Source organism: Callionymus lyra, chromosome 6, assembly GCF_982586985.1.
Source record: "Callionymus lyra chromosome 6, fCalLyr1.hap1.1, whole genome shotgun sequence".
NCBI classification, from domain to species: domain Eukaryota; kingdom Metazoa; phylum Chordata; class Actinopteri; order Syngnathiformes; family Callionymidae; genus Callionymus; species Callionymus lyra.
This window is the reverse complement of record NC_141823.1, coordinates 11,050,692-11,073,575: the sequence shown is the minus strand read 5'-3', so window position 1 is coordinate 11,073,575 and position 22,884 is coordinate 11,050,692. Positions and strand designations below refer to the sequence as shown.

Sequence of the window (22,884 nt, the reverse complement as noted above, 5' to 3'; positions counted from 1 at the left end):
ACAAAAAGAAACAAATCCAGTCGTTATTCTGGACTCACTGGTGACAGTTGCTGAGAGGAGATCACTGGACAAACTACTGTCCATCATGGATGATGACATCATCCTCTGAACACTGTCATCAGTGAGCGGAGAAGCAGATGGAGTGAACGAATGCTCCTCCCATGATGCAACACTAATAGACTCAGGGACTCATTCATTCCTCGTGTAATTAGATTGTACAACTCTGAGTGATGCGAAAGTACCTTGACATTCTGTTCTATGTTAATCTTTGTGTCCTTTGTCTTTGTTATTTGTCTCTGAGCTTTGTTCTTTATCTTTAGACTTAGATTGTGTAATCTTGTCCTTTATTCTTATAGAGACTTTGTTCTTGTTATTCTTATGAAATTTTTCTATGAAGTATCATCTTTATTGGTGTTTCTAATTGTGAAAACTATTTCCCGAAGGAAACCGGCTGAGGTAACAAAATCTATTAATCTAATAATTCTCTATCCATCTATCTATCTATCTATCTATCTATCTATCTATCTATCTATCTATCTATCTATCTATCTATCTATCTATCTATCTATCTATCTATCTATCTATCTATCTATCTATCTATCTATCTATCTATCTATCTATCTATCTATCTATCTATCTATCTATCTATCTATCTATCTATCTATCTATCTATTTATCTATCTAATCAATCTATCTATCTATCTATCTATCTATCTATCTATCTATCTATCTATCTATCTATCTATCTATCTATCTATCTATCTATCTATCTATCTATCTATCTATCTATCTATCTATCTATCTATCTATCTATCTATCTATCTATCTATCTATCTATCTATCTATCTATCTATCTATCTATCTATCTATCTATCTATCTATCTATCTATCTATCTAAAGTAAGGTAAGGTAAGGTAAGGTAAAATCTATCTATCTGATCGACTATATATATATATATATGAACTATAGTGATCGACTATATATATATATGATCTATAGTGATCAACTATATATATATATATGAACTATAGTGATCGACTAAGTTGTTCTCAGTATTATCTTGATCTTTAAAGTGTATGTACTTTTTTGAGTATTGTTTTGTTTGTTTAAGCGCTTTGTGACCCTGGTCTGGAAAAGCGCTATATAAATAAATATTACTTACTTACTATATATATATGATCTATACTATAGATCATATATATGTAGTCGATCACTATAGATCATATGATCTACAGTGATCGACTATATATATATATGATCTATAGTGATCGACTATATATATATATATATGATCTATAGTGATCGACTATATATATATATATATATATATATGATCTATAGTGATCGACTAGCGACAGTTAAGGGACTTAAAGAGTTAGTTTAGCCCAAAATTTAAACTTTGCTCATTTCAATTTACACTCAAAGACCGAAGGTCGGGATTGATCTGTTCCTTTTTAGAGTGATTAAAATGTTTGTTGATCTTATTGTAGCGTCAGGACCTCAGTTTGTCTTCATCTTCGTCCAAAAAGAGAAACTAAAAAACTTCCAAATACCTCCATACATCTCGTATGCAACGTCCATCTTGTATTGATAAGCCTCGACATTAGGAATTGTTTCTTGAAAAAAAAATGAGACAAGTCTATAATTATTCAAGACTGTTTTAAACCCTGCGTACTGACTCTTGCAATATGTTTGAATGAGGAAAAACATCAGGGGAGCAGCCGAGATACTGTTAGCTTCTGCTACAAATGATCTTAAAATATGCAGATTTTTAAAAATATTTTTTAAGGACAATTCCTCTCAATACAAAAGGGAGGTCACAGACGAGAATCACAAAAGTAATTGGATGTTTTTAAGTGTGACAACTGAGGCTATGGTCACTACATTAAAATGAACATACATTTTCTGTCTATAAATCTAAAAAGGAACAGATTTCTCTGATAATCCCAACCCTTAGTAAATAGAAAACTTGTGATTTTTGGTGAACTATCACTTTAAAATAAAGTAGAGTGAAGGCAAAATAAAGCTGGATGTTGGAATAGTATTTTGATGATGTGTACATCACTGAATCATCAACCCCTGACGTCACTTTCGGTCTTCAGACCATCCTTTTTTATTTTTGTAGTCGTTCAAAAAAATGAGGCGACAGAGGGAGAAACTACACCGGTGCTCTGAGGTGAAGCATGTTCAACATGATCGACCATTAACATGTTTCTACACTGGTTGGCGCCAGAGACCCAGAAATATCCCTGGGATGCTGGTCCAGAGTAATTACTGGTCTCGATGCTGCATCAATTATTCACAGTTATTTACCCGCAAGTAAACAAACATACAAATACATAAGTGATCATCTCGGATGCACCTGGATGACTCTTAACTCACACCCGCCATTACTTTTTTTTATTTTTTTTAAACAATAATCACCCCTGAATCTTATATATTCCCCCCAAAAAAGTCTGGAGGCTGTCTTCTTTCATTTGAGAGTGAGGAGGAGGAGGAGTGATGAAGATGATGGGGGGGATGAAGGGGGGTGTTCTGGGGCAGATATCTCCATCTAAAGCCCTGCGCTATAATTGAAATGGCGCATTTGGCTGCGGGCGGGTTGTGAGGGCGCTTTTTTCTGCGGCAGCGTGCGTGCGTGCGTGCGCGTCCACGGACGTCATTGGATTTTGAACGGCCTGCAGGGAAATTGTCGTTACAACTCTAGACATTAAGAGCGATAGAAAAAAGGGGGGGAGTAAAGAAGAAGAAGAAGAGAGAGGGAGAGAGGGAGAAAGAGGGGAAATCGCCGCATGAAATATATTGGTTCAAGGATATATATCTCTCTTTTTTTTTAACATATTTCTTTATTTCATCAACAAGTTTTGTGAGTGATGCCCGGGGAGGTGTGACGTCAGAGCAGAATGACAGTGATCACAATCTGCTTTTTTTTTGCTGCTGCTGCTCTGATCTGAATGTGTTTCCAAACTTGACTTCTAGTTATGATATCAGTGCAGCCGCGATTTGGGGGGAAAAAAGTGGGGGCATATCTCGCTTTTCCTCCTTGAGAAAAAAAAAATAGAAGAAAAAAAAAAAAGAAAAAACCCACCGGAGTGAGAGAGTGGAGTTGAGCTAATTGTAGCCTAATCCCTGGCCCAGAGGCTCCTGGGCAGCCCGGAGCGAGATCTTTTTTTCTTCTTCTTCTTCTTCTCCTTTTCAGCTCTGTTATTTAGAGACGGATTATTGGCTTTCTTTCGTCTTCTTCCCATAACAAACCACACAGGGGCAGTTTTTCATTTAGAAGCCGAAATACACGGAGCAGGAGCGCACTCTTTATTCCTCTTTTTTTTTTTTTTTTTTAAAAGAAAGAAAGAAGAAGGAAAAAACGCGCATCCCAAAAACAAGAGCAGAAAAAAGAAGGGATCGAGACTCATCTATGTACAAGGTAAGGACGCGTCCCTGAGAGAAAGAAGCTCAGCTTCAACTTCAAGCTTTTACCACACGAGCTCCGACACATCCAGTCGTGCGTAGTTCAGCTCGTACCTTCTTTTTTTTCTCGTCTCCCCCCTTCTCTCTCTTCTCCGATTCCGGTCTTGGTTAAAAGGTTTATTAAGTAGCGATTTTCTGGAGCGAGATCTTTTTCTTTTTTCTTTTTCTTTTTTTTAAATCGGGAAAGAATTTCGTGGGGGTTTTGCGCAGGCAGCGACTGGGACTGACCGCCGGCACGGATCTCCTCCTGGACTCCCTACGATGTTTGAAACGGTAACGGTTGATGGATCCACGTTGAAATACATCCAAGCTTTTTAACCCGGGAGATCGCTGTCAACGGAGGGTGTTGTTGTTGTTGTTTCTCTCTTTATTGGACAGGCATCGGATAGGACGGCGTTTTTTTTTTAAATTGTACACCAGGAATAAGACGCCATGTTGCGGGGAAATGTAGAGGAGAATTCGCTCATCCGATTACTCCTTTTAAAAATATATTTTTAATCGATATATTAATACTATCGATTATATGTGTATTATAAGTATAATTAATCAGGCAAGAATCGGGGCAGCTCCTCGTGTGAACTTGTGATGCCTTTAAAGACTTGTTTTGTTTTTTTGATCCTCCTTTGAATGAATTGACTTCTAGTGTGTTTTTTTTGTTGGCTACTCCCAGAAAACTCCTCAAGTTCTCCTTCTACTACTTCCCTGGGATTTGGAAATGTAATCCGCTTCTCCTGTAATCGTATTAAAACGAACATGATACCGCTGCGAGTCGGGCGACACCCTGAGAAAAAAAAGAAAAAGGGAGAGAGAGAGAGAAAAGAATACGACATAAAGAGCTTCAGTCTCACTTTATTGCCCCAAAGGCACGTCGTCGTCGTCCAGAGCTGAAGGGAGGATGATGATCTGGACTCTCACAAGGGGCTCTTCAGTTTACCAGTCGTGACAGTAAACATTTGTGCACCAACAAGATGGTCAGAAACTCTGCAGGGTCACTGGAGGGTGAAATCGAATCATCTCTTATTAGATCCCAAACCATAAAGCTATTCAATGTTTTCTCTCTTTGTTATTGAATTGGGAAAGTATGCCAGGAAAAGGCAATTTGTTTTTTTGTTTTTAAAGCGTGTGACCTTTCAACTGTCATCATCAAAAAAGAACATCTTAAAGTTGTTTTTTGTTATCTTTCCTACCCCTTAAATCCATGTTATACTTTGGTGGTTGAAGGTGAATCTGGTGAAAACTTCTCTTGATTTGAGTGTTTGTCGTTGCATATGGAAGTTTCCGAAAATGCGTTGAATATTTGTGGAAGTGTGTGTCCCTCCCTCCGTGCTCTCAGATTGGTTCCCGGTGTGTCTGGGCGCATCACATCCAACACATAAGGCGACCTTTAATTAGAATATTGCAGCAGCAGTTTGTTTTATTCCCCTAGAGGCTGACACCTAGCATTCCTCCCTTCCCTCCCTCCCTCCATCGCCTCTCTCTCTCTCTCTCTCTCACTCCCTCTCTATCTGTCTATCTCTCACTTTCTCTAATAAGCATCCTCCTATCCTCGCCCGCGGTGCCGCATGAAAAGATGCAAACATACTTAATTAGAGCGGTGGCAATAATTTCCAGGCTAAATATGCGACCAGACAGACATGGAAGTGATCTGATATCATACAGGAAGGATAGGATCTGCGTCTCCGTGTAAAAAGGAACTTTTTAAGCGAAAAATCACACACCCATGGCTTTTATCTACACTTGCTTTCAGGAGGGAAGAAGCATGTCACGGTTGTCTCTGACCCGGTCCCCGGTCTCCCCCCTGGCCACTCAGGGGATCCCTCTCCCGGCTCAGCTCACCAAAGCGAACGCCCCAGTGCACATCGATGTCGGGGGACACATGTACACCAGCAGCCTGGCGACCCTCACCAAGTATCCAGACTCAAGGTAAGACAGACTTCTTCAAAAATAATGTTTTTTTTTTACGTTGGAGATTAAAGTGCTGGAGGCTTTCGTTCACTTTCTATAAAAATATTTGGATGTGATTTTGTTCTTTATTGCATCTGAGCTGTTGACGAGTCAATAAGACTGATATTTGTACATTTTGGTGGTTTTATATCGCACTTAACTTGCATCTATTTATGTAGTTTTACCTCTTTTCTCTCATTCATGTTTGTATTTTGCTGCTTTTTTATTATGAATTTTACACAGGCCTTTTATTTCCACAATAGTCATTAGTATAACATTCTTCTTTTTCAACTGAACTCATTTAAATCTTTTTTCTTTTCCTTTTTAAGCTGTTTTATTGCTTTAATAGTTACCACAAAAACAGTTGATCATTATTGTAAAAAAAACTCTTATTTTTCCACACTTGGAGCACAACTTTTAACCATCTGTAGTTTCGTAGTCATGCTACTAAAATCCACGCACGCTACAATAAATGAATACATTTCCACTTCTCCGTGCAACTCCATTCACAACTCTTTCGACGCCTCAAACCCCACCATAATCCTGCTAAGAATGGCTTTTCAAGTGCATCTGCTTTACTCCCCAGACTTCTCAGTCTTTGAACAGACATGTCAGTTACTAAAGTCTGCAGGTTTTTCCTCCATTCATGTCAGCTGACTCGTCCCCATGTGGGCCAAGGTAAACACTCACTAGGTTTCTTAGAAAATCTGCCAAATTGGCTACAGGAAACAATCCACAACATCCCCTGACAATAAAGTCTTTATACAAGTGCAGTCCGCTGACAGGAGTCTCTTGTTTCATCCCTGCTCTTACATCTTTATCGTTTTTGTCATATTTTGGTAGTTTTTTTTTTTTTTTACCCGGGCGTTATGCGGCGGATTGAATTTTTGATGCTGAAGATTTTTTATTTCTCTTCTCAATGATGTGTTTCTCTTGGGTTTTTTTGGTCTTAACAAAGAGGGGTATTGAGCGAGGGGCTCATAGAGCAGGAGGCACGTCAGAGCAAACAGTGTTTTTAGTGACGGCGAGCAGCGTCCGCTAGAATGCCTCGTCCTCTCCTCTGTTTTCATCCACATATGTTCCCTCGCTCAACCCCGGCTAGCTCGATCTCTCCCTGCTCTCCTTGTCTCTTTTGGTTTCTTTCTCTCCTCGGATCACACACACACACACACACTCTGTCTCCCAGCCTCCTCAGTGTACATTTGGCCCCGGGGCACTTCTTTCCACTGGAGCCAGTGGAAGGAGGGGCCCTTTTGTGTGAATTAGGATAATGGCTGACAGCAGAAAGCAAAACAATTACACAGACGGATCCGTGTACATGCTGCGTTTTTCGGGGCCACGTCCGGTCCAGAAGGGCAGCCCTGGATCCAGGGGGGGGGGGGAGGCGACGGTCTAATCGGCGGTGCGCCCGGGTTAAAGAGTTTCAAGTTGATGATTACTTTTAATAGATCGCCCGCTGAATAATGCAGCGCGCCGGGCGAAAGTTAGTCTAGTAACTAATGTGCGGGGATCCATCTTCTTCTGCGAGGGGGCCATATTCAGGGACAGTGGTCATGAAACATTGATGCTCACTCTGTGAAACTCAAGAGAGTCTGCAGTTGAGTAGAAACCGGGGGAAATTAGGGGGAAATGTTCAGAGACAAGGAAACTATTTTAGAAAGAACCACTGGACTTTTTTCTCTCTCTCTCTTTCTCTCTCTCGCTCGCTGAAGATGAAGCTTTTGTCCCTGGCATGCCAAACTAGCTTCTTAAAAAGGTTCCTCCGAGTCCCAACGGTCTCAACGTTTTTATAATTGGCTTGGAAAATGCGTCATTACGTTCGGAGGGTCGGGAATGTTTTTTTTTGCTTCGGACTGTCATTTGTTCAAGTTTTGGCTTATGTTGTAATAGAAAGTAATGACCTTGTTACTGGAAGAATCCGCCAAAGAGGAAGTGTTGACGATGGCGGCCATGTTGGACGACAAATGATGGTAACAGGACAATAGTTATAAAGCAATGAATATGAATATTTGAGTTCAAAAAATATATTCTTTTAGATCCTGGCTGTCACTAAGTAGACGATAAACTTAAATCTGGCTTTTAAAATAATACTTATACAAACTGGGAAGATGCTGACGTTCTTTTGGGCAAATCCTGGTGTCCCAGTTGCTCAGGGTTGGGTGGAGATGCCGCCCCAACATCTCCCGCCAAAAATATACAAATTAATAGTTACAAAAACAATTGTCATTTGCAGTTAAACGAGTAGTTCAGTCAAAAGGATCCAATAACAAACACTGTCAGATATAGATGTTTATACTTCAATAGATTGTTTTCTATAAAAGTGGGACTAAAACTTAAAAAAATACTTAAGACATTTAAAACGAAACTCTAGTGAAACACTTCCTGGATTAAAAGCCGTCTTTACGATCAAGTTATTCAGGAAGTAAAAAAAAAAAAAAGAGCGTATAAAACCAGAACGACATCATTAGCGTTTCAACGTGAAACAGAAATCCGAAAAGAAGAGTTGAAGTCGTCTGCAGCAGAAAAACTCTCGCCCGCCACTGAGACATCAGACGAGTCAACAAGATGTGTTCCAGTCGCATCATTTCTCCGTAAAGCTTTTCTCCTCCCTGTCAGCGCTGATCACGGAGAAACTGCTGTTGGATGCGACGCAGCTTTCATCTTGAAAAAAAAAAGTTATAACCCTTTCTTTATAACTTTACACAGTGTGTCGCTTCTCAGAACTGTGTGTGAATAAAGCATTTATTTACTCTCAAGTAGATCGTTCATGTGACTGATGTGGCCATTAGCTCGTGTTGGGGGACAATGATGCTCAACAATGGGCTGTTATATCTGTTGCGAATCAATGGTGGGGGGTCATCCTTATAAAGTACATCTGGGTCTTGTTAAAAAGCATGTCGTTCGTTGTCTTGTAGCATTGTTGTCAATGTTCTTCAAGTGATTATTGGAAAATCTATTCCAACCAAATCGAATCTTGAAAGTGAAGATTTAGTCAGAATACAATTTTCCAATGAGATGTTGTGTCGTAAGTATTATTATCAGAAGTTAATAAAAGAACCATTGAACTAATAATTAGCATTAAAATCTGAATTTAGTTTATTTAAAAACATTTAAAAAGTGTTTTGGCAACTTTATAAATAAAAAAATAATATATATCATTTTTATATTATAATGCGGGAAAATTGGTTGATTTCAGTTATAAACTGGTTGATTTTAGTTTATAATTTGAAAGAATACAATATATTTTATAAATAATCAAACCTTTAGAAGTAGCTTCAAACTTTCTTTTTCAAGTATAGAAACAGCATTTTTCAATTTAAACTGTGGACTTGGATCGAATAACTTTTTATTGCTTTTATATTACTATACGATTGGTAATGATCCACTTACTAAGTGCATGTTATTAACTTCTCATAAATGTTAAAAAATATGTGCAAATATTTGTCATTTCTCTAATCTAAAAAGTCCTTTAGTTTCCAAAAAATGTTTAAAAAAAGGGCAATATCATGACTACAGACTCGTATTTAAGGCTGAAAATGTACTTTGTTCATCTCCACTTAGAAATCTTTTAACTTCTGGAATTTTGTTGAGTTTTTCTTATAAAGTCGAGTCAAACACGGACATTGCTGCCTGTGGCTATAAGTCCAAACAAGGCCTGCATCTGTGCAACATTGTTTTAATATATATGTCATTGTCTTGTCGAGTCAGGATGGAACAGCCTCTCAATCTTAGTTTTTTTTATACCATTAGGTTTATGAAAAAAAAACTTTGATCCATCTTATTTATTGACATAGTTCAAATAAATACAATAAAACTAAATATAATGGCTGGTCCTGGAAGATCTCTTGGTCTTGGTTTCAAGGTCTGGATGTAGATATTCTAGATTCTGACAGAACCTGCTGAGGAGGATGATTCTTTCTTCAAAACCCTTCACAATATTTATATGACATTTTAAAATCGATTAAACCGAAGTCATGCCGTGCAGCTCAGTTAAACTAGTTAATAAAAGTTAAATCGTTATAGTGGGTGTAACTTGATTTTGGTGATTATTATGCGTATTTTATGAGTAAATAATAAAGTACACTTAGTATCAATGAATCGAATTCATACTTAATCAAGCGACAGAATTGATGGGAAAAATTGAACGATTGTTTCTAAACGTACACGTGAATATAGGGCTATACTTTTGACAGTTGTTGGTGATATTCAGCAATTTTTTTCTCGTTGTTTTAATAAAGTAGTTTAGACATAAGAGGGCAGGAAGGGTCGTCCATAAGTGCTTATTTCCTGTTAGCATCTGCTCCGATGGAACGGTTGTTACCTGAGTTAGCTCCTCTAAGCCATCCCGGCAGATTCTCTGGCAGCCTCGACTGCGGCGGCGGCGGCGAGGACGCTGCCAGATATTGCCCACCTACTGCCCCGATGCCTGCACTCACTTGGCTCCGCCGCTCTCGGTCCTTCCTGTCCTCTCCAACTTCTTCCACCCACTTCTCGTTCTCTCGCCCTTTTCATCTCTCGCTTGTTTGTTTCCGTTCAAATCCTCTTTTTTTTTTTTGTCTTTATAATGAACCACCATTTATAATGTGTACCTTCCACGTACCTGTTAACACTGTCCTCACATCCGGAGATTTAACTAGGGGGGGGGGAGAAGAAAAAAAAATACAGAGACCAAGAGGGAAGGATTGCGGGAGTGAAGGGAGGAGAGGGAGGTGGGTGGGGGGGTGCAAAGAAAAAGAAAAACAGGCAGCATTTTAATTGCTTTTTAAAAAAGTGGAGATGAAAAACAGAGTTAGCCTGCAGGGGTATGGTGAAATTCTAGCTGGAAGAATTGCAAGACCATATGAGAAAGGAACACCTCGGGCCAAACAGGGAGATGAGTATTGGTTTTTTATAAAGCATTTTGCATCGATTTCCAGAGAGAAAGCGAGTAAGGCAGAAGGATGGAGATGGAGAGGAGGAGTGGAGGAGAAGAAAAGGATGGCAGGAGAAGACGGAGCGAAGAAGGGAGAACCCTTCTTTGCTCTCCTCCTTCTAGTCAAGGAAGATAAACAATGAATCTGATCGCGTCGTGGTCACCTGATGGAACCGTCGCTCGTAGACGAAGTTAGAGGGAAGTGGGACAGAGTCGGGGTCGGACAACGTTGTCACCTTTCATTATTGTTGAGAAGACATCAAAGCCACGCTGGTGATTACGAAACCTGATGACATTAGAAGTGTAATAACAACAGCGCAGCAGTGTCGCGCCAGCAGCTGTTTTTCAAACAATGCAGCAAAACTGTAACGTGTCACTTGATTGTTATTGTGCCTCATTTCCAACTGGAAGGCAGGAAGAAGCGTCTGCGCCGGAAATTTCGGCTCCAAAATGTTGCCCTACTTGAGTTTAATAAACATTAGAATCAGAATAAATGATGGATGTCATGTTATAATGGAGATATTTCTCTACAATGTGTTGCTACTTAAGTTCATTTTTGGTGGTTTGAAATGGATAAAAACTAGTTACTAGCCCCTAAAACTAGATATGTATTGTCAGAAAAGTTCAACTAACCTATGTTACTAAGTGATTGTAGTTTTATTTATTTTATATGGAGGCTTTTTTATGAAAAACTATTTTTTTTTATTTATATACTGTATATGACATCTGAAAAAAAACAGTTTAAAACAGTGGTGAGACTTTTTCAGTAAGTTAAAATGATCTAGCTGCTAATAACATGTATTTATCTATAACTATATTGAGAATTATTTATATGTACAATGTAATGTTTTGAACTTTGAGCTGATAAGTCACAAGAAAATCAACAACATTTATGTGAAGACGTTTAGACAAATTAATGAAAAACATTTGTGTATTTATTTATAATTTTCACATAATAAATAAATAGATCACATGGTACAAATAAATAATCTAAAAGATGAATTCAGAATTATGTAATTTCAATAGTAAATAAACAAAGTATGAAGTAAATAAACAGTGAAATAGAAAAGTAAGACTAAGAGGAAGAAAGAAAATAGAACTTTTCTTTTTCTCTCTGAAACCTTTTTAATATTTTAAATACTGGCTTTGATCAGCGGAAAATTGTTTGATTTCAGTTTTAAATCGGTTATTTTTAGTTAATAAATTCAAAATAATAAACAACATTTTATGAATATTCAAACTTTTTGTGTAGAAACTGCAGTCTTCAATTTAAACTGTTACAAATTCATCACTTAACAGACACGGAACAACTCGTCTTGTTCAGTTTTTTACTGGAAGATATTATTTTGATTATGAACCATGTTTTTAGCCGGACGGTTATTACCGTTATAAATTATCGTCAAAGAAACCCGTTCTTATGATAATCCGATTAAATCAACCGCAGTGCCTGTTGCTTGCAAAATGATGGAGTTTAATCATCTCTTTTTTTTTTATTTGTTATTTTTTGTTTTGCCCTAAAAGTCATAGACGTCACATCCACCATTGATAACCTAGTTACTCTGTATTTACCACATGCATGATCCTCAGTGGTTCTTACTCTTTATCCTGCATTTTCTTTGGTATCCTAATCTTTATTCTTCGTCAGACACATCTTTGCTTTTCGTGTCAACTTTTTACTAGTTATGATGTCAATAATGCATGAAGAAATGTCAATATAAATGTTAATAATATTATATTTGTATATATTTATATGCATGTATTTTTGTCAATTCTTTTTAGCCAAAACAACATTTAACATAGATGAAATGTGTGTCAAAAAAACTCACTCTTACCCTTTAAAAATACATTTTGATAATGTTAAATAATGCACACAATGATTAACATTTTCCAAATTCTCTTGGAAGAAGCATATGTGCCTCCACATTAGTATTTCTGCCCACGATCCTCTCCTTCTCTTCCCCTTTCCCGGGCCCGTCTGACAGGTGTAATAATAGAGCTGTAACGCTGCATTTATGCCATTAATTTCTGTAAGTACGAGCAGCGAGCATGTGTGTTGTCGTAATCTGGCTGCAGAAAGGGACACTTCAAAGTCTGGGATGGAGAAAGTGACGCCTTGAGCGTCTTGTTTCAACCTGGGATGCTAATGCATTTCAAGCTTAGTGCTAATAAAATTGAAAAATAAATGGAGGGTAATTGTTTCATGCATTTGAAGGAAGCCCGACTCTGTTTCTTGTGTGTGTGTGCGTTCGCTCACGTATGTGTGTTGTGTTTATTTCCATTTTCAGAATCAGTCGTCTGTTCAATGGCACCGAGCCCATCGTGTTGGACAGCTTGAAGCAGCACTACTTCATAGATCGGGACGGAGAGATATTCCGCTACATTCTCAGCTTCCTCAGGACCAGCAAATTGCTCCTTCCAGATGACTTCAAGGTAAAAAAAAACTCCACACCACGACCAACTTGTGTTCTCGCCTGCATGTAGCTCGCAGTGTTGGAGCAGAACCACATAAAACGCTTAAGTGTGCAAGGACATGCTCGATTCCGCCTCACAGTATTGACTTTACTCCTGCCTTTTCCCGAAGATAATTTAATAATGCGCTGAAAATATTTACTCACTTCAGCTGGAACTTTTTAAGCGTTGCTATGAAACAATGACACCTTCAAAATCTCTGCATATAAATGAGTTGAGAAGTTCATGGTTTCTCAGAAGTGACTGACGAACTGGAGCTCGGTCCTGAAAGTTTTTTTGTAAGGGTGAATACAGGTGAAACCGCCTCGCTGCTCCAAGACCACTGGTGACCATCTTTCTTTACCCCCTTGAACAGTTCACATCATCACTAAGTCACATTATTCCCTTCAAAATATAACATATTTGTCTGTTTATTCTGATAATATAAGTACATTTACAACTTTATTGACACTACACGCTCACAGAAAAAGATTCCAGTTGATAGATTTGTAAGTTAATACTTTATAAAGTTCTCCCCCGTCTAAAATCTGGGCGAACGAGAGGTTACAAGAGCAGAGTCCATCCTCCAGCCAGCTGTAATCATGCCCCGCTTTGTTTATACAACAAGTCCCTTGGAGCTGGAGACTTCTGAGATTGATGACAAAAGGGGACAAACCCTGATGCTTGAACAATCACAGTGGTGTGGTTATGGTAAATGAGATTTAATCTCCAGAAAAAAACCAAGTGTTTTCTGTCGGCGGGGCTTAAGATCATTTTCTAATCTAAATATTTTAATGAAAAGATATTTTTGTACAAACAGACATTGACGATACAATGGAGACCAAGATACATTTAAGAGACTCTAAAATCAACACGTTCAACAACAGCAACAAACTTTATAGGAAAATAAATGACAAACATCTTGAGGTCTTGAATCCACCATAGCAATCCCCACGTCATTGAACGCATCATTCCTGGTTAAAAAGGAAGTTAAGTTTGAATCACAATGTTTTTCAATCTTGGTTTCAACAGTCATTCCAAAGCTTTTTAATTTGTCATTTGATTTACCGATTAAATATGCTCATATCGAAACCAATATATTGATCGACACAGTTTTCATGTGAGAACTCTAGTAGATCTTCATCAGTTCTATATTCAAGGCTTCAAATATTTGACCTCTGAGCTTGTGTGGAAGTTCTGCGTACTGTGATCTTAAAATTATCTTCATTAAAGTGTTTAAATGAACAATGTCTACTGTAAACTTTTATAGATTTCCAACTTCTCTTAACAATAAATGAAGATCTCCACGAGGCCCCGGGCTGCTCATGTAGAGTATGTTAGTGCGTTGACATGTTTGGCTTCTTTTCTCTCGTCTTCACTCGTTATATCGTCGGAAACACTCGCAGCTCAAAAGCTCGACAATTAGCTGTAAACTCTACTCTTAACATGTTGTTTATTTTCTATGTTAATCGATTTATCTTCATCCAACACGAAACTTGTTTCTTAAATCTTAATCTAAATGGCTGCAGATATAACTTGGCTATTGGTGAATAAAATAAATGATTCTATTTAAACCAAATACCTTCATTAAAGGGATCCATAATTAGAAATGTTATTATTTATATAATTTTTTTTAACCATTAGCTTGATTAATTTATTTTATGATCCATTTCCAAGTGTCAAAAGCACAGCGCCTGGATTTCTACATTTTTCAGATCTTAATCAAAGATCCTTTTTTTCTCATTACACTCACTGAAAATTGTCCAATCTTTATTTTGTGTAAATTATTTTTTTTTAGAGAAGTATTTTTGCAGGGCAAATGTTTTCGACCAGCATCGTTTTAAATGTTGTGCTCTTATGGCCAAAAAACCCCTAAACATTTTAAGATAGAAATCTATTGTGTATGCAGCTTGTTTGTGTATTAATTATTTTACAAAGAAACTGTTAATGAATAATTATATCAACCTCTTTAACATCCATGCAAGTTGTTGAAAAGTTAATATCTTAATTAGACTTTAAGGGTCAATTTTAGAGCATAATTTAACATTCAAATCCACAAATAGAAGATTAAATACTATGTGTGCAGACTGTGTAAAATATGCTTCAAATAAAAACAATAATTGTCAATAATATTTTTGCACACGGCTAGAGATAACTTGTGATTAAATTAAAACATTTAAATCACATTTGATCTAAACGTTTATTTTTTTTGCAGCACCACTTTAAGCAAAATATGAAATTCTAGCTAAATATTATTTACTTCTTTAGTTATATTTAATGACATATATACGATATATAAGTGATGATGTGATTCAAGTGTAATTAAATGTTTTTTTGAGTTGCTCTGGTGAAGTTATAAATGGTCTTATACGATTGAATTTATAATGTTAAATAAAATTCAAATGAAGCAAAACATCATCAAAAGAAAATCATTCCCACTAGTGAATATAATTATTTTCAAGTGAATAAAAGGTAAATGTACTGTATAAACGTTTGGTTTGGCAGCAGAGGCTCCGACTGGAGCCGGTGAGTGTGCGGTTGTTTGGTGCTCGGCAGGTAGTGGACAGCTGGATTATCTGAGCTTCTTTTAATTGAAAGCAGATGCTTGCTGTTGTTGAATTATGTTGATGAGCGCTGAAAAAAAGCACTAAACATTAAAAATTGTGAGCTCTAAAACCAAAACAGCTGTTGAAAAGCTCTAAAGTTGTCTATGTGGAAACCATGTCGGTTGACATAATCTATATATATATATATAGCAGGAGAAGTGTCGGCGCTAAATACTGGAACGAGAAATAAATAATTGGGTCAGTTGAAGCCGTGGAACACAAGTCGAGTCAGATTGGTTAATTTGTGTTTATTTAGTTGTCGCCTCACCCACATTTAACAATAATCGTCGTCAATTTGTGTCTCTGAAGATAAAGTCTCGACTCCACCTTCACCTTTTTTCGCTAAATTCCTTAGATCTGTATCTTTTTTTATTACAGTTTCCAGTACAACTGTTGATATTGCAGGTCTTTGCTGGCTAGAAAACAACATCTAGATCAGAAGGAAACCCTATATCAACATTTATTGGACGTGATTTCCTTTTTTATAACATTAAAATAACATTTTTACTCCTCAACTCAATGTATTTTGTCCAGTCCTGGGACATAATAAATGAGGTGTTATTTGGTTCATCTAGGATTTAATTGGACGCCTCGGTTTTGTATTCAAGACAAGTAATTTGTAACTATGAACTAAGTACTTTTTAAATTCCCCACTCACTCGAGAACAAGACTTTAGGATATAGACTTTTTCAATATAGAATTAGACGTCAATCAAGCTCCTGATTTTGTTGAAGACGTATTATTTGAAATTGACCAATGAAGGATAAAAGCTGTTGACACCTTCAGATACATGCCAATGCTATTGTAATCAATCGTTGAAAAGGTATGTTTTAGAAATGTTCCTTATCCTAAACTATAATAAAGTGTACAATCTTAATCAAATTTATTCCTAATAACTGCGGAGCTTCGACCGCTCTTACAATCGATCTTGTTCTTCGGGTCACTGCCCACCGCTTGTGACCATAGATGAGGGTAGAGACACAAGAGATCAAGAGATCTGCCTCTTTTTACGGACACAGATCGCTGCATCGTCTGCATACAAGCTGACGTCGCCACAATCCGCCCTTTTGGAAATCCCGTTGTATTCCCGCCTCACTTGTGAACAAGACCACGAGATACTCGACCTCAACCCTAATGAGGGCCACCCACCTCATTCTGGCGGAGAACCACGGACTCGGATTCCGAGGTCCTGATTTCATTCCTCTTTTGATTTGGTCTGATCGAAAAACCGGCGCCAAAATGAGCAAGAATCCTCCTGATTACCGGCTCGAACATAATCAAAGCACCGCGGCTCTCTCCAGCTCTTGCAGCTGTGAAATTGCCTGGAACACACCAAGTGGAACACCAATCTCGTACCACATGACTTGACACATATGTGATGATTTTGTACGAGGCTGGTTCCTGTTAATGGTGTTTTACTGCCGTGTTGTTTCTGGGTTTGTCTTCGCCCCGTCACATCTTCTTTCCTTTAACTCACATGACCTTTTCCAGTGGGCTGGCACTTGTTCATCATTTCCTACGAGGGAACGAGGCGAGGCCAAGTCGCTCAGGCGCCCGGGGGGCATCTCTCCCGGCCCTCACGGGGAGCCTGAGCTCCGGCCAAACCGCAGACAACAAACATGACATGAAAGCTCTGCATATTTTGGCAAACCCTCGCCCTGACTCACTGCCGATTATTTTGTCTCTTTTTTTATTCATGCTCTCCTTCGCTGAAGTCTTGACAGTCCAATCAGACACAACCATTGAAGGGAAAGCATTGTTTCAACTCATTATGATCGCCTCGCATAAGCCTGTGTTGATCTGCATACCTTTCAATTTGTGTGACGCCGGGGGGGGAAAATGCAAATAGTGCAAGGCAGAATTGAGCACGTCCTTATCTGAACACAATCAGGCCTGCCGTCGCCCGAGGCCCGGGTCTGTGGTGCTGCTGGCAGCCACGGCTCTGTGTGTTTTGCTAAATCAATGTGAAAGTCTGAGCAGCATAGGAAAATAAATGTTTCCAGCCTACACGAGTGGAACAAAATACTCCGTATTAATATCCACGGCATTATTCCGATTAATCACAAGCGTTTAAGTAAAGCTCGGCGACGTCGGCTGCATACGTGAACTGACGAGGTTTTAACATCACATTTTAATTCAATAGTATGTTAAAAAAATACTTTACACTTTGAATAAAACGTTGTAAGGTCCCAGACTAGGCTTGTGAGGAAATATAGATACAATTTCACATTACAATTTTATATTTAATCGTATTTATTTTATGGTTTGTATTCAATAAAATGCGTATATTTTATTTATTGACATTCAAATATTCCGGGAATTTGTTCATTTATGTGTTGCAATTAAACTTTCGGCCATTAGATGGCAGCAGTCATAACGTCTTACTCAGTTAAAGAACTAACAAAATTCTAATCCGACTGAGAGCGAGAGGATACAGTTGATTCCAGCAAATTTTAAAGCTGATGTTTGGACATATTTTGGTTTCAAAACAAATTAAATCAGTTACGACTTCGTCAAGAGTCATGTGGTCTGTAAATTCTGCAACACCAGAGTCAAGTCCTTGACAATACTACAAATGTATCCTTGTTCCTACAATATCATTGCCTCTTGTATCGTAATGCGTATCATATCGCCAGGTTCTTGCCAATACACACTTCTATCCCAGACAATTAACAATGACTGACAGTTGCGAAGAAAAACTTCTTGCACCCTACAATGCAACCAGGAAGTATAACACAAATTGCAAATAAGGTCCTGAGTTTCATCCTATCGAGGACCCACTTCCCATCCATCAACCTTCCTCGCTAGTATCTACCTCCCTTCTTTTAGTTCCCTGTCCTTCCCTCAGGCGTTGCCTTGCCGACTGGTGATCAGCCATCATTATCATAAAGCTAAAAAAAGGGGTTTCTGGACATGATTGTGGGATGAAGATTGTGGTGGTTGCAGCTCAGGTAACCGAGGAAGGTCTTCGATTCCTCGCCCTCACCTGAGTCCTCAGGATTACTCTGTTGTTCTCTGTATTGCTCAGGATGACTAAAGTGCCTCGCAGACAGACCCCCGTTAAAAACATATCCATCCATGGCTCCAGACCTGTGAAGAATGAGGAGCTACACTTTGATACAGAGAGCTGCCTGAAGGGGAGCGTCTCACTATGAGGTTTGTCAGCGCCAGAGAGAGGGCCAGGACAGGGAAAAAAAAATACAAGAAGAGAGAGGAAAAAGAAGAGAAGGGGCTACTCCCCTACTGCTTCACATTCTGAAAATCCAAAATATTAGACCGTCAGCTTAAGATGTGTTGCATCAACCGCACATCCAGTTGTTCGTGTTTGCAGGCTTCAGATGAAGGAACCGTTTGGATGAAGACTCTGTTGGAGGCCCATCAACCATGAGCCGACCTGACAGGACGAGCAGTGTTTACTTCTCTTCCACAGTTTTTCACCAAACAAGAAAGGAAATATTTCCCAGGCTTGATCCTCTAGACCAGGAGTCACCAACCTTTTTGCGTCCGAGGGCTACTTCTTGGGTGTGGTACGAAGAGCTACCAGGAACCGTTTAACCCTTGTGTTCTCTCAGGGTCAATGTGACCCGAAGGCACCAAAACAAACAAACAAAAAATGTTCCATTGTGTTGCAACAGCTTTATTTGTTTTTGGGCCTTCGGGTCACCTTGACCCTGATACAACACAAGGATTAATACAAACAAATATAGTAATATATATATATATAAGTTCAATTATTAACCCCCCATATTTGAACGTAAGGTACCGTACCTGCTATTTTTGTAGAACAAGTGATCCATTCTTAGATTTTCAACATAATAAAAAATGTCTTAAAGGAGCTCCTTAGCTATTTTTTAGAATAATTCTCGTGGGCCTCTTCAGTGGTTCTTGCAGGCATCTATGTTTTCACAAACACAGCGTTGGTGAAGACCTGGTCTTCATCAATACCATGTACTAGTCGATCCTAAAGCTAGTGTTTTTATATGTCTTTATAAATATTAGATGTCAGCCTATCACCCGTCCTGTCCCTTGATTGACAAGTAGGGCAGCCAATCAGATGACATCTAGCTTTTATTTTTTTCATCCTAACCCTGGATTCCAACCTAACCATTATTTTTTACCTTTTAAAATAGTATTGACAGTCACAGAAAACGATGTCAGTGAAGGTCAAGCTAAGTGGACAAACCCCCTCCCCCCATACATTTTTAAAAATAAAATGACTAATTTCCCAGCTTCTGTCTGTCTATAACTTCCGGGTCGGGCGACATAAGTGACTTTCACCCTAAGGGAATGTGTCCGGCCAACATGTAGCGAAGCCACTGATTGGCTGAAACATATTCTACTAGGGATCAATAAAGTTCTACCTAACCTAACTAAAGATAACTTGTAACTGGACAATGCAATATAAACTTTCAAGTGACTAACAGGGATTACATAACAAAGGAAAACTGATGAAATGCATTGATTACTCCTTCATTCATTTTCTTTACCGCTTATTCCCTTATGGGGGACGCGAGGGGTTCTTCGGGGGGACACCCTGGACAGGACACCAGTCAAGACACACAACAATTCACACACTCATACCTATGGACAATTTCCCCAAGTTTCCAATCCATTCAATCAGACGCCTTCACATGTAGCCCGAAACACATTCCCTCGCGGTGAGAGTCACATGCGTCTTTTTGTTAATACAAATGTTTCGTTGACTCATAAATAAACTATTTAAAATAGGTGTTTGTGTTTGCAGAGTGTGTTGTCATCACGTAGGATTGAAATGGTGGCGGCTCAGTCTCGACAAGGAGTGACCTTCTAGTCGCCCCTCCGGACAGTTATTTATTTGGCGCCGAACCGTCCATTTGTTTGCCTTTAAAAAAAACAAAGCAACACTATATATCCGAGCAGGTTTTCGCCACAACATTCCTCCTCCAAGTTTAGAAGTTCAGTGCGTTGAACGATAAAAGTCCCAGAATAGACGTGATTATGTTTGACAGCTTCAGCGTCACGACGGTCTCACATATACACAAGGTGTTTAGACGTTTTTCCCGGCCACTGCGGTCGTCTTTTCACCGTCTGTGTAATCAACTGGATGACGGTTTTTGTCCGCTTTTTTTTCACGAAAGTCCAAACATTTAACTTCAACCCCGGAGGGGGTGCGGGGGGGGCTGACGGACGCAAACATGGCGCGGGACCAAAAGCAGAACAAAAAAAACGAAGCCGTCAATCTCTCCGGAAACAAACCTCTAATCACAACACGGATTTATTAATGACTAATTGTTTAGCTGAAGGATTTGCGGCGTTTAGGTGTAACCTAATTAAATCTTCTTCTAATAGGAGCTTAACATCGGGCAACAAGCCTCATTAGCATAAAGAGCCCTCCATGTGAGGAATACATTAAAGTCCTCATGATTGTCCTCGTGTTCACTTGCACATATCTTTCCCCTCACCTCCCATCTGCCTCCCGATTGCAAAACTTCCGCGTCCCTGTGTTTTCCATGGGCGCGGTGAATGATGGTGCCATCTGCTCTTGTGGGAAATTAGAGGCGAGAGTGCCGGGGCAAATGCCCCCCAGCAGGTTCAGCCCAGGAGGGAGAGGCAGGCAATCTGCTGCAGACTGTCTGCACACTGGAATGCACCATCCCACTTCGCCGGATCCCCGCTGACGGCCCTTTTCTCCAGTCGGCTTGCCATAACTTGCTGAGGGCCAAACTCGCTCCGCGGTGATGCTTTGTTTATTTAAATGGTACACGGGGCAAACTTCAGGTCATCTTCAATTTTCAAAACTCTTTTCCCCTGTAATAACCGCTAACTAACGAGAGCGGCGTGGAATCATTTAGGTGGATATCAAAGGTACGACGTGAGGAGATCGTCTTCTTATATTGAGCTTGATCTCGCTTTAATGTAGATTTCCATTTTTCATTCAACATTAACATGATTTTTAGAAACAAATACTCATTTATTGTAATTATTTATTTGTACCTGACTCCTCTCAAACCTGTGGAAACTTTATCTTATTACTATTGGTGTTTATTGGCAAGAATCTGGTGATACAATACAGGAACAACAACACTATATATCGTGATACTGTAGGAACAAGGATATATTTGTAGTATTGTCGAGTACTTGACTCTGGTGTTGCAGAATTCACAGACTACATGATTCTTGACGTAGTCATAACTGCTTTAATTTGTTTTGAAACCAAAATCTGATTTAAAAGCTGCTGCTGTCAACTGTATCCTCTCGTCCTCAGTCATCGCCAGGATGTCGGGGGATTTAAATCTTCCTTTAGCAGCAGATGTGATTAATTTTTTATGAAATATAAACCATAAACTATGAAAACAATTAAGTATAATCTGAGGCTCAGAAGTAAAATCACCATATATCGGTGTATCTCACACACCTACTTATAACACACCTGAGCAGTATGCTTCCATTTAAATATGAGTTTGCTGTACTTTTTCTGCTTTTTGCTATTAGTAGCATTTTAATCTTTTAATCGAAAATGTCTTCAAATTGTACCTCAAAATGCAAAAACTGAAGAAAAACCTTTAACCCATAGTTCAACACCTGAATAGAAAATCTTCCATGTTTATGATTAATTCAAATAATCTTTTGGATTCGATTATGTTTTCAAACAAAACCTATTGAACTTATCTTTTTATTCAATCCATCTCTTTTGTCTTGCTTGTCAAAATACATGTAGTTAGCCCTTTAGGATATTAGATCGCCTGCCTTTAATATAATATCTTTGAATTGTGTAATGTAATTTATCATTTTAAAGGATGTATTATATATTGCTTTTGATTTTGCCATGTGATTTTTTATTAAAAAATGTGCCGTGACTCTGGAAAAAACTGTTCCAGAAAGAGAAATATCATGACTAAATGGTGATAAACTTGTAGAACAAACTGATCTCTTGTGAAAAAGATCTACTTTAATGCGAGTAGACAAAAAAAAAACACTCATTTAAGTCGCTATAAACAAGGTTGTTCCTCTTCTAGACTGTCTTTAGACTGTGTCTGAGATCCAGATGAACCCACACTTGAGCTTCAATCAAACCTAAAACTAACTTCTCTGTCCAGGACTTCCACCTACTGTACGAGGAGGCTCGGTACTACCAGCTCACGCCCATGATCAAGGAGCTGGAGCGCTGGAAGCAGGAGCGCGAGCAGCGAAGGATGGCGCAGCCGTGCGACTGCCTGGTGGTCCGGGTCACGCCCGACCTGGGCGAGAGGATCGCGCTCAGCGGAGAGAAGGTCCTCATCGAGGAGATCTTCCCGGAGACTGGCGACGTCATGTGCAACTCGGTCAACGCTGGCTGGAACCAGGACCCGACCCACGTCATCCGCTTCCCGCTCAACGGCTACTGCAGGCTCAACTCCGTCCAGGTAAGACTGTTTTTCCTTTATGGTGTCCAGTGGTTTCTTGATGCCGGTTGACGCCAAGTCTTACACCGACAGATTTTTATAACGATTACGCTGAACTCGGATAAAAAGCAGTCATGGTGTGGCA

At 39.0% G+C, this 22,884-nt stretch overlaps 1 protein-coding gene across 5 annotated transcripts in view; it reads left to right on the top strand.

Annotated features, from left to right (window-relative positions):
* Window positions 1-391: 391 nt before the first annotated feature.
* Window positions 392-22,884, top strand: part of kctd15b (potassium channel tetramerization domain containing 15b) — a 41,519-nt gene continuing 19,026 nt past the window's right edge. The window contains exons 1-4 of one of the 5 annotated variants that reach the window (XM_087793597.1): window positions 392-456; window positions 5,216-5,391; window positions 12,610-12,754; window positions 22,455-22,760. In XM_087793597.1, the coding sequence (XP_087649723.1) occupies window positions 5,228-5,391; window positions 12,610-12,754; window positions 22,455-22,760 (615 nt within the window). In that variant the 5' untranslated portion in view covers window positions 392-456; window positions 5,216-5,227. Of the gene's footprint in view, window positions 457-2,982; window positions 3,425-3,501; window positions 3,742-3,761; window positions 4,440-4,493; window positions 5,392-12,609; window positions 12,755-22,454; window positions 22,761-22,884 lie in introns of those variants that run through there. The other 4 variants (XM_087793595.1, XM_087793594.1, XM_087793596.1 and 1 more) reach the window with 4 other exon arrangements.